The 11,789-nt window shown below is 41.8% G+C and overlaps 1 protein-coding gene across 1 annotated transcript; it reads left to right on the top strand.

The window, feature by feature from the left end:
• Positions 1-295: 295 nt before the first annotated feature.
• OXGR1 (oxoglutarate receptor 1) lies at positions 296-9,761 on the top strand. The gene is made up of 2 exons (XM_015121327.3): positions 296-409; positions 7,641-9,761. The coding sequence occupies exon 2, from the start codon at positions 7,714-7,716 to the stop codon at positions 8,725-8,727; it is 1,014 nt and encodes a 337-aa protein (XP_014976813.1). The 5' UTR covers positions 296-409; positions 7,641-7,713; the 3' UTR covers positions 8,728-9,761.
• The last annotated feature ends 2,028 nt before the right edge of the window (positions 9,762-11,789 follow it).

The raw sequence follows: 11,789 nt of genomic DNA, 5'->3' as shown, positions 1-11,789 counted from the left end.
AAAAAAAAAAAAAAAAAAGAGGTACTGGGCTGTAGGAGAGTGGTAATATTTCTGGACCCAGACAAGGCGGCCACAACCCTCCCGGGGCAACAACCCTCCCGCCCGGCTGGTTTTTTGGAACCTCTGCAAACACTTTCTCCGGGGTCAGTTTCCCGCCAAACCGGGACGATGTCCAGAGGTCCCGGGAGTGGAAGCCGCTGTCCCTGTGTCCACTGGGAAGTGGGCAAGGCGGGATGCTGCCGGCCAGGCTGCCCCGGGCCAGGACCCGGGAACACTCACTTGCTCGCTGGGCCTCGGAGGGGTGGGAGGGGCGGGGCGGTGCGCAGCCTCCCCCCGTCAGGTCTGCGGTCCGGGCCCAGCCAGGCTGCACAGGCGCGCGGGGCGCACGTCCGCGCGCCGGGGCTGCCAGGTGAGTCGCGCGCGATCGGGGAGCGGGGCCCACGGGTCGGAGGGAGTGGGTGTGGGGGACCCTGCGCTGACCTGGGAGCGGAGCCGCAAGGTGCCTGAGGAGCATGGGAAGGAGCGTCCCCGCACGTCCCCGCAGCAGGCAGGGGCAGACGGAGCAGCGCCCCCTTCTTCTTTGGAGGCAGCAGGAGCACCCCAGATCCGGTGGCGGGAGGCAGAGGTTCATTTTGCGGAACAAAAAGCCCAGGGCGAGAAGACATTTGACTTGGAGAGAACTGGGGGCAGTTAGGGATTGCTGATTTCATCTCATAACTTTTTTTCACACCCTAGCGAGGGGTCTGGGAGGTGGGCAGGGAGAGCGTTTAGGAGACAAACAGAGTTAATCCCCCATTCCATTGATCACCGCCGCGCTGAATGTTCTCAAAGCTCACCCTGCATCGTGGTGGACTGTATGGTGTTGGAAACGACCAAAGACACTGCCCCACCCCGACCCCCAACAAGCAAGGAAAATGTTTCCCGTGAAATGTCTTTCTTCTCTGTCTTGTTTTTTTGTTTTGTTGCTATGGATTCGTGAACTAGCTTGTAATGGTCTCTAAACCTCTAAATCGTATGTATAATATTTACGTGTCCATGCATGCATTTTTCTGAAGCGAGCTTTCAGATATTGTATTTGTTTCTCCCTGAGATTAAATAGGCAAAACCATATCTTTGAGCTGCATCAACATGACCTCTTAATAGTCTTCAGGGAAACTGAGTTGCAGATTCTTATTTAAAGAATCGGGGATTGGCCGGGTGCGGTGGCTCACATCTGTAATCCCAGCACTTTGGGAGGCCGGGGCAGGTGGATCACCTGAGGTCAGTAGTTTGAGACCAGCCTGGCCAACATGGTGAAACTCTGTCTCTACACAAATACAAAAAAATTAGCCAGACGTGGTGGCACGGGCCTGTAATCCCAACTACTTGGAGACTGAGGCAGGAGGATCCTTTGAACCCAGGAGGCGGAGGTTGAAGTGAGCCAAGATCACGGCCACTGCACTCCAATCTGGGTGACAGAGCAAGACTTTGTCTCCAAAACAACAACAACAACAACACAAGTGAACAAAAAACAATAAAGTAGGGACTGAGGGAAGAGCCTTGAGGCTCCCAGAAGGGTTGGGGAGAAAGATTCCTGCAGAGACCGGGGAGGACAGCACTCACCCAGTCACAAATTCACCTGTGTTTTAAGAATTGGTCTGTTTCCCACCAGTATGAAGTACAACTAGGTTTCAAACATGTAGACTGGGAAATCGAAGTAAGTCTTTGTGAATGGAAGGTCTACTTAAGTTTCTTTTTGACAACCCAAAGTGACCCCAACTTCGGAGCTTCTAAGGACTCTGGAGAGAAGGTGACAGATGAAGTGTTCCAACTGTGCACCTCCCTGGTCCATTGGCATCTTGGGAAAAGGAGGAAAGAACCAACTGTGACCTCAGCATGGGAGCAGAACCAGAAAAACCCAGGGAGTCTGGGGGAGAGGGAGGAGAGCTGAGAGAGATACAGGTATTGTTGGATAAGGAGCTTAACTTACCCAACAAAACTGATCTGCAAAACCAACAGGCACCTTAGGAAAATCACCTTTCATCATTAATCCCACCTTCCTTGTTGCCACCAAATGGGCAGGAGTACTCTGTGGAGGTGAAGTAGTATCTGCTGCCACTTACCTAGATAGCATTTCTGATCCTGCCTTCCTTACCCGCAGAATCTTGGAATCCCAATCTGTGAGGTTCCTAGGTGTGCTGGCATCAGGATAGCAGTCCACAAACGGTGTGTTACCCAAACATTAACATCCTGTAACTAGCCTCAAACAATCACAGCAACTTTCCAATTTCAGAGAAAAAAAAGGCTAAAATTGTAAGCTTTTTCTTAACAATGTTTTATTTCTTAATTTTTGTGGGTACATAGCAGGTATATATAATTATGGGGTACATGAGATGTTTTGATACAGGCATGCAATGTGAAATAAGCACATCATAGAGAGTGGGGTATCCATCCACTCGAGCATGCATCCTTTGTGTTATTAATACAAACAATCCACTTACACTCTTTAAGTTATTTAAAAATGTGCAATTAAGTTATTATTGACTATGGTCACCCCATTGGGCTATCAAATAGTAGGTATTGTTCTTTCTACCATTTTTTTTTTTTACACATTAGCCATCCCCTCCAGCAGTCCCCCACTACTCTTCCCAGCTTCTGGTAACCATCCGTCTACTCGCTATGCTCATGAGTTCAGTTGTTTTGATTTTTAGATCCCACGAATGAGTGAGAACATGCAATGTTTGTCTTTCCATGCCTGGCTTTTTTCACTTCCCATAATTACCTCCAGTTCTATCCATGATGTTGCAAATGGCAGGATCTCATTCTTTTTTATGGCTGAAAAGTACTCCACTGTGTATAAATCCACATTTTCTTTATCCATTCATCTGTGGATGGACACTTAGGTTGCTTCCAAATCTTGGCTATTGTGAACAGGGCTGCAACAAACATGGGAGTGCAGATATCTCTTTGATATACTGATTTCCTTTCTTTTGGGTATATACCCAGCAGTGGAAATGCTGGATCATATGGTAGCTCAGTTTTTAGTTTGCTGAGGAATCTCCGACCTATTCTCCATAGTGGTTGTACTAAAATTATAAGCTTTTTCTTCACAAGTTTATTCCAACCTTTGATGCTGGCTTTTATTCCTGCTGAACCCAGCTTAGTTCACACTTATATTTTTGGTTATGCTGAAGCTGAATATATCATTATTTCTTGCTTGCAAAGAACCCATTGGTTTCAAGTGATTTGTAACCTCCTCACGTTTGAGAACTACTGTTGTAGCAAGAGAAGGGATTATACCCAGGATTGTGCCACGTTTGTCTTTAATGTCCTTTGAGTTGAAATGATTTGTTTGTGGACCATCTGGTGTTCTGAGTTGTGGCAGTGATTGTACTGGACCCTGAGGCTAGGGAGGAAACAAACAGCTTCATCCCACCTGCTCACAGCCCAGACTGGTTCTTTGTGTGCTGTTCTTGACTTCACATATATTTTGTAAACTCAGACTATACTTTTATGAGGTTTTATGGAACAGAGATTAGGTTTCCTAGCCAACCCCTCCACCCTTACAATTGGCTAGTCAGTCTTCATTCAATCCTAAATTGAACTATTATTTTTCAGAACAATAAGGCAGTTGTTTCTACCTATAACCCATCTTTTCCTGATAGAATTATTGTTCAAAATGGTCTCCATAACATGGCTAAGGGTTTATTTGGCAATGACAGGAATTGTAATTTTGCTTCTTATTTTAAAAGTCATCAAAGACCCAAGCTTTTTTTTTTTTTTTTTTAAAGACAGAGTCTTGCTCTGTGACTCAGGCTGTAGTACAGTGGTGCAATCTCGGCTTACTGCAACCTACGCCTCTCAGGTTCAAGCGACTCTCATGCCTCAGCCTCCCAAGGAGCTGGGACTATAGGCGCAGGCCACCACATCCAGCTACTTTTTTTGTATTTTTAATAGAGACGGGGTTTTGCCATGCTGGCCAGGCAGGTCTCGAATTCCTGACCTTGGGCAATTCGCCTGCCTGAGCCTCCCAAAGTGCTGAGGTTACAGGCTTGAGCCACTGTGCCTGGCCTAAGAACCAAGCTTTTTTTAAGAATGATAGTTGCCACTTCACTAGCCCTTCAGTACCACATACGTTTTGCTGATGTTACTGATTGTTCTTTAATGCATTCAGCAAATGTGAATATTTACTGCACACCTTCCATGTACCAGCACCTGGGGTACGAGGTGACTTGTGTTTTGCTTTCAAGGAGCTGACAAATAAGCAGCTTGGACTTGAATTCCCTCCCCTTCTCTTCCTCTCGCTTCTCTGTTAAGGCAAATCCCAATTAGAATGAAATAACTCCGGAGAATTATTTTGGGCGTTACTAAAACTATCTTTACTTCTTTGCTCCAGAAACAGCATTAGCTACTTAGTGGCCTCTTGACGTAATCTAAGAACTGTCTTTGGGACGTGCTGCTTCTGGGACCTTGGCTGTGACCATGTTCTTTCAAGTTTAAGTGACTTCCTGCTCCTTATGCATGGGTCCATTTAAGACGTTCTGCCAAGGGAGAAACCATCCACTGTGGTTGCCTGGCTTCAGAGTGCTCTCACTGGTCAGCAGTCCCTGACTCCTATGACCTCCAGTGCTGTGTAGATGATAGTTCCATGAATAGCACTTTTAACTAGAGTCAATTAACTTGGCAAGGGGAGAAGCATTCACTTTTGATGGGTAATACATGGTCCCAGGGAGCACCAGCCTCTCCCATTGAGGATCCTAACAGCTGGCCAGAGGCAAGTTCCATGTCCCTGGGCTATTCTTTCCCCAGTTCATACAGAATAAAAGTAGCAAACCTGTAAATGCATTCTGATCTGCACCTGGACTAAGTGAGATCTGGAAGAGTATACTCAAGAGCAGTCAACAGGGAATGATTCTGCTAATTTAGGATTTGTTAAGTTGGGCTAGTTTGAAATATACCTCTGCACTCCTCTCATGAAATGCTGGATAGAGTCAATTTAGTATCAGCTAATAGTTACAATGGTGGCAGATTCTGATGTAGCACTTAACATGATTCAGGCACCCTTTTAAACACTTCGTTTAGTATCTGGGTGACAGGATTAGTCAAGCCCCCAAACCTCAGCACCGTTTAATAGATGCAACTAAGAAACCTGCACATGTACCCCTTGAATCTAAAATAAAAGTTGAAATCATTAAAAAATCATCTAATCCTCTCTCAATCCAAGGAAAGTAGGCACTATTTTTATTGACAATTTAGCCCTGGTTCACACAATTACAGTTGGCCCTCCATATATGTGAGTTCTACACTTGTGGATTCAACCATCCATGGATTAAAAATACCTTAAAAAAATATGTCTGTAATAAACATGTACAGACTTTTTGTTCTTGTCATTATTCCCTAAACAATACAGTATAAAAACTATTTATATAACATCTATGTTGCATTAGGTATTATAAGAAATCTAGAGATGATTTACAGGAGGATGGGCATAGATTACGAGTAAATACCATACCATTCTATTTTTATATCAGTGACGTGAGCATCTGCAGATTTTGGTATCCTTGGGGATCTGGGAACCAATTCACTTCAGATACCAAGGGACAACTCTACAGTGTTTGATTTATTGAGCTTTTCGAGATATTCAGCCTTTTCCTGTCTTCACACTTGTTGTTCCCTCTGTTATTTAGAGTAATCCTGATGAAAATCAACAAAATACACATTAAGAGGCAGCACTGAGAGGTAATGTGCCAACTGGTCTTTGTGATTACAGGCACTTCAGATTTCCCTCTTGCCCACTCATTGTGAGATGCAGCCCAGTCCTGCAAAAAGATTGCCCCAGTCATATCCTGGCTCACCCCTAACTAGCAGTTTGACCTTGAGCACATCACTGCCTCCTCTGTGCCTCAGTTTCCTCTTCTGTTCAATGGGGATGATCACAGCACTACCTCACCATTTATTGTGAGGATTAAATAGATGCAAATATGTAAGACACTTACAGTAGTGCTTTGTACACAGAAGGCACTATTATTTTTTATTAATCCCCATTTTTCCTTCCCAACTTCATCTCCCAATATCCCATAACCATGCTGAGTTCCTTACAACTCCCCCAGGCCTCCTGGACTAAGTGGGATCTGGAAGAATATACTCAGGGCAGTCAACAAGGACTGATTCTGCTAATTTAGGATTTGTCAAGTTGGGTTAGTTTGAAATATATCTCTGTACTCCTCTCAGGAAATACTGGATAATATAGATTTAGTATCAGATAATAGTAATAATGGTGGCAGACTCTGATGTTTCCTCTTTCCCTTGTGATCTCAGTAGTCTTAGACCATTCATACATCAAATGACTTAACAACTAACAATCACCTAATATTTTTTAAGCTTTTCTTACGTGCCCAGTAGTGTGCCAAGTGTTTTTCTTCCTATTTTTAACATACTATTGACAGCTTCATGAGGCGGGTTTATATTTTGTTAAAATAATTTGCCAAGTCCACTTCCCCAGTAGACTGTGACAGTGGCTTATGCATCTGTGTATGTTATTCAGCTTGTATCTCTAGGACTTGACAGAGGACCCAATACAGAGTGGGTGCTCCAGAAATGTGGACTTGGATGCATTTCACCAACAGCTATTTACATCCAAATAATAAGCTAATTGTAACTCTTCTAGATGTATGTACTTTCCTCATTGCAAAAATTCACCATCAAAATTTAAAAACACTAATAAGCAAGAAGAAGGAAGTTAAAATTGCACTCCTTCCAGCCCTAGAGAGCTTAATCAACTTGCTTAGGAACATGCTACTAAATGGCTAATCTGAGCATCAAAATCTGGCCATCTGGCTTCAGGGCTCAGGCTCTTAACGGTTGCATTATACCACAGATCCCACCCCATCCACCCCAACACACACTCCCCTGCACAAACAAATTATGTTAGCTATTAAAGGGAATTGGAAGAGTGGAAATGTGCAATTAAATCTACCACAAATACAATGTTGCAATGTGTGCAATCTATATTTTTAAAATTTACGGTATTCAGCATTTTCCTGTCTTCACACTTGTTCCCTCCATTATTTATGGCAATCCTGATGAAAATCAACAAAATACAAATTGAGAGACAGCACAGAGAGGTAATATAGAAAGGGAATGCCTTTTGAGTCAGACAAACACGAGTGTGGATCCCAGCTAAGCCCCTAGATGTGTTACCGGAGATGAGCTGCAAAACATTTCTCAGTCTTAGTCTCCTGTAAAATAGAGGTAATAAGAAACACTTTTCAGTATTTTGTGACATGTAGAAGTGAAGTGATGGTGGCATGCACCACCCTTGGTTAATAGTAGGTCCTATTGTTAAGTCTCTAATGGCGATACCCTATAGCTTCCCCAAATGGCGACCTTGCCAAGTTGTTTTCCAAAGTTACATGTGGCTTTTTTCTCCCAGTCCTTCATTTTAATTCTCACGATAATTTAACTTTTATATTTTTATTAGATGCATTTAGTAACTCGCCTCACAGTCATTTTCTTGGAAATTCAATTTCTTCTCCACAGGGTCTCTTTTGAGATTAAAGAGAGAGAAGTGGCAAATTTAGGATGTTAGAACAATTTTCATTTAAAAGTAGATCCTTGTTTTTATTACCCTACCATTAATGTTTTCTGTTTTCCTTTATCAGCAAGTTACTTCCATTTGATTCGTATTGCCAAACTGAACTCTCTTGTTTTCTTGCAAGATGAAAGGAGGCAACCATGAATGAGCCACTAGACTATTTAGCAAATGCTTCTGATTTCCCCGATTATGCAGCTGCTTTTGGAAATTGCACTGATGAAAACATCCCCCTCAAGATGTACTACCTCCCTGTTATTTACGGCATTATCTTCCTCGTGGGATTTCCAGGGAACGCAGTAGCGATATCCACTTACATTTTCAAAATGCGACCTTGGAAGAGCAGCACCATCATTATGCTGAACCTGGCCTGCACAGATCTGCTGTATCTGACCAGCCTCCCTTTTCTGATTCACTACTATGCCAGTGGTGAAAACTGGATCTTTGGAGATTTCATGTGTAAGTTTATCCGCTTCAGCTTCCATTTCAACCTGTATAGCAGCATCCTCTTCCTCACCTGTTTCAGCATCTTCCGCTACTGTGTGATCATTCACCCAATGAGCTGCTTTTCCATTCACAAAACTCGATGTGCAGTTGTAGCCTGTGCTGTGGTGTGGATCATTTCACTGGTAGCTGTCATTCCTATGACCTTCTTGATCACATCAACCACCAGGACCAACAGATCAGCCTGTCTCGACCTCACCAGTTCGGATGAACTCACTACTATTAAGTGGTACAACCTAATTTTGACTGCAACCACTTTCTGCCTCCCCTTGGTGATAGTGACACTTTGCTATACCACGATTATTCACACTCTGACCCATGGACTGCAAACCCACAGCTGCCTTAAGCAGAAAGCTCGAAGGCTAACCATTCTGCTACTCCTCGTATTTTACGTATGTTTTTTACCCTTCCATATCTTGAGGGTCATTCGGATCGAATCTCGCCTGCTTTCGATCAGCTGTTCCATTGAGAATCAGATCCACGAAGCTTACATCGTTTCTAGACCATTAGCCGCTCTGAACACCTTTGGTAACCTGTTACTGTATGTGGTGGTCAGCGACAACTTTCAGCAGACTGTGTGCTCAATAGTGAGATGTAAAGTAAGCGGGAACCTTGAGCAAGCAAAGAAAATCAGTTACTCAAACAACCCTTGAAATACTTCATTTACTTAACCAAAAATAAATACTTGCTGATACTTTACCTAGCACTCCTAAGACGTTCAGGATGTCTCCCTCAATGGAACGCCTGGTAAATACTGTGTATTCAAGTAATCACGTACCAAAGCCAGAGCAGAGCTTCTAGTTCTTTGCAATCCCTTTATTGAGCTCCTCCATTGGGGAGATAAAGAATTGGATGCATGCGTATCAGCAAAGTGTTCAGACATAGTATTACAAGCTATTGCAACTCAGAGGCATCTTAGAGAACATCTGTTCCCACCAACTTATTATATATACATGGAAACCAATTTCATACCCTTGCCCTAGATTGCTCAGTAAATTAGTGCCAAGATAGGAGAAAACCAATCTTTTCACTCATCATTTCATGCTCCTCTTCACTCCAGACCTGTTTGTATTGAACCATTAGATAATTCAAATCACTACTTGTATCTTTCTTAATATTTATTTTTTACATCTTATAGCTCTACAATTTGTTTCCTTCAAGCTTAACTTTGAGATTATAAAACTGGGTTTAGCCAGTTCTGTATATTACTTGCAAGCCAGTAAGATACCCTTGAAATAACTCAAGGACGTCCATGCAAATAGCTGAAATTAGTACCTGCAAGATATTTGGAGTATTATGTCTTTATTTTTGTTAAAAAGTTTTTATTGAATTTATAAAAATTATCAAATCGTATTCATCGTTATTAACATGTCCTGGGGAAGGAAGGAAAACTTTTGAGGACAGAAGTCACTTTCAAATATCATGTATGTATTGGGTGTTCAATCATATCTAACACTGTTTTGATTTTTGTGGGAAAATATTCCAGGAAACACTAATTCTCTTTAGATTTCTTGTTCTTTTATGACTACAATGAACATATGTCTATGTAATAGCTAAATATATTTTTGAATTGTATGTGTGCTTAATTATCAGTAAGCATAAATATTTGAGAAAATACCTGGTCTGGATATTTAAAACCCTCATAAACATGTTGGGACAATTAATAAACTTATTTATAATTATGTAATAGGCTGTTTGGTCATATTTTTCTGTGAAAATGCAGTTTTATCACTATTATATTTACATGAAACTTATTTTCTTTATGGTTAGGAACAAAAAGAAGTTAAGAATCAATAATATTATAGAATAAGGCTGAAATAGTTGACTTACACAGAGGAAAGAGTACCATAGAAATTCTTCCTGATGTTCCAGTTCTTCTAGGACATGACATCTGACTTAGACTTCAGTGAGGATGTTCATCAGGAATCTCTTCAGAGCAAATTGAGGGAAAGAAGAAGAAGCCGATGGATCTGAACATGAACTTTTCTGGACAATGGTGCTTTCTGCAACCCCTACGTTCTGAGCCATCTTCTTCTGAGCCTTTCTATAACATGTGGAATAAGCTATTTCACTAGAGGACCCCAACTTGTTCATCTGCGCTGGCTGTATTAGCGTCGAGAAACATTCAGAGGTCCACCTGGAACTGCTAGCTCTTTTTCTTTTTCCTGATGTCTAGTCCAGCCCCTGGACTATTGCTAAAGTGCAGACAGACTTGCCCGTATTCCACTGGGGTCATTATTCTAGCCTTGGGCACAAACTCCTTTCCTTTCTCTTCCCATCTTTATTCCTTCTTATTCCAAAGAGTTCACCCACCAGAGAAAAGCCACTTCAACCTCCTTCATGTCTTTCTCAACTCATCTCTGTAGTTTCTTTTATTTTTTACCTTCTTCCTACCAACGTATAGAAAAACAAATCATCCTTCTGGCAGAAATTCTTTCACTGTATCTCTGGTCTTTATTTTGCTCTTTTAGGGACCTTGCTCCAACACTTAATTTCACTTTCTCACATTTTTAACATTTTTATTACCCTGGATAATTGACCTTAGCTTGGGAGCATGCATAATTTTCCATTATCTGAAAAATGCCTCCCCCTTGATTAAGTTTTTCTGTCGTTCTGTTACCTAATCTTCTTCCTACAGCTGTGGGTTGGGTGCAGATAACAGTCTGCCCTCTAGGGTACTGCTGATAGAGCAGAATCACAGAGATCCAAGCTAAATTTAATTCAAAGGGTCAGTTTTATTTTACAAAGTTAAGAGTTCTGGGTTATTTGTGCTGAAGGAGGCAGTTTTGAACTGAGGCCAAAAAAAGGGATTGATGATATTTCCCAGGCTACAGTGGGACCTGTGTGACCTTGCTGCATACAACCAGGCCTAGGCAGAGAAAGACAGAATGAGAACAAAAAAGCAGAGCTCTGACTGCATCCACCAGGGCAGAGCTACTCAGGTCTGCTTGCTGGGTGAGAACCGAAAGTGCAAGTCAGGCTCACTGCACCTGCATATGGGGAAGCCAGAAAAACCTGTTCCAAACTTCTGAGACACGGTAATCTCTTGCGTTATTTGTAACTCTTTATTGTGGACATGTTCAAATAGTCACAAAATTTAAAAAGGAACCAAATGACCCATGCATTAATTTCATCAATAGCCAACATCCCACTCTTCAGGTTTTATCTCTCTCATCTCACATCTTTTTTGCTAGAATATTTAAAAGCAAATTCTAGACAAGATACAGTTTTACCTATCAATGCTTCAACACAGATTTCTTTCAAAACATACAAAACCAAAACAAAATAATAACTGATTCCTCAATATTATGTAATACTAATCCATGTTTCATTACCCCTGTTTTTCCCCAAAGTATGTTTATACAGTTTTTTTTTTTTCCAAATCAGGATCAGAGGAAGCTCCATGCATTGCATTTAGTTGATAAGACTCTTAAATTAATTTTAATCTATAAGAGCTCCCCTTTTCTTTATTAATTGCCATTTATTTGCTGAAGAAATCAAGTCAAGTCATTTGTCCTGTAGAATTTTTCACATTGCAGGTCTGGCTGTTTTAATTCCATTTTGTTACTTATCACGTTCCTCCAACCTGCATATTTGCAGTAATTTGGAAGGTAAAGCTAGAGGTTAGATTAGATACAGATTGTTATTTCCTTCTCCACTTTTCCTTCCCTTCCCTTCCCTGTTTTCTTTCATTCCTTTCTTCCTCCTTCTCACC

Source organism: Macaca mulatta, chromosome 17 (genome assembly GCF_049350105.2).
Source record: "Macaca mulatta isolate MMU2019108-1 chromosome 17, T2T-MMU8v2.0, whole genome shotgun sequence".
NCBI classification, from domain to species: Eukaryota; Metazoa; Chordata; class Mammalia; order Primates; family Cercopithecidae; genus Macaca; species Macaca mulatta.
The sequence above is the reverse complement of the archived record's forward strand: the minus strand, read 5'-3'. Positions and strand labels throughout refer to the sequence as shown.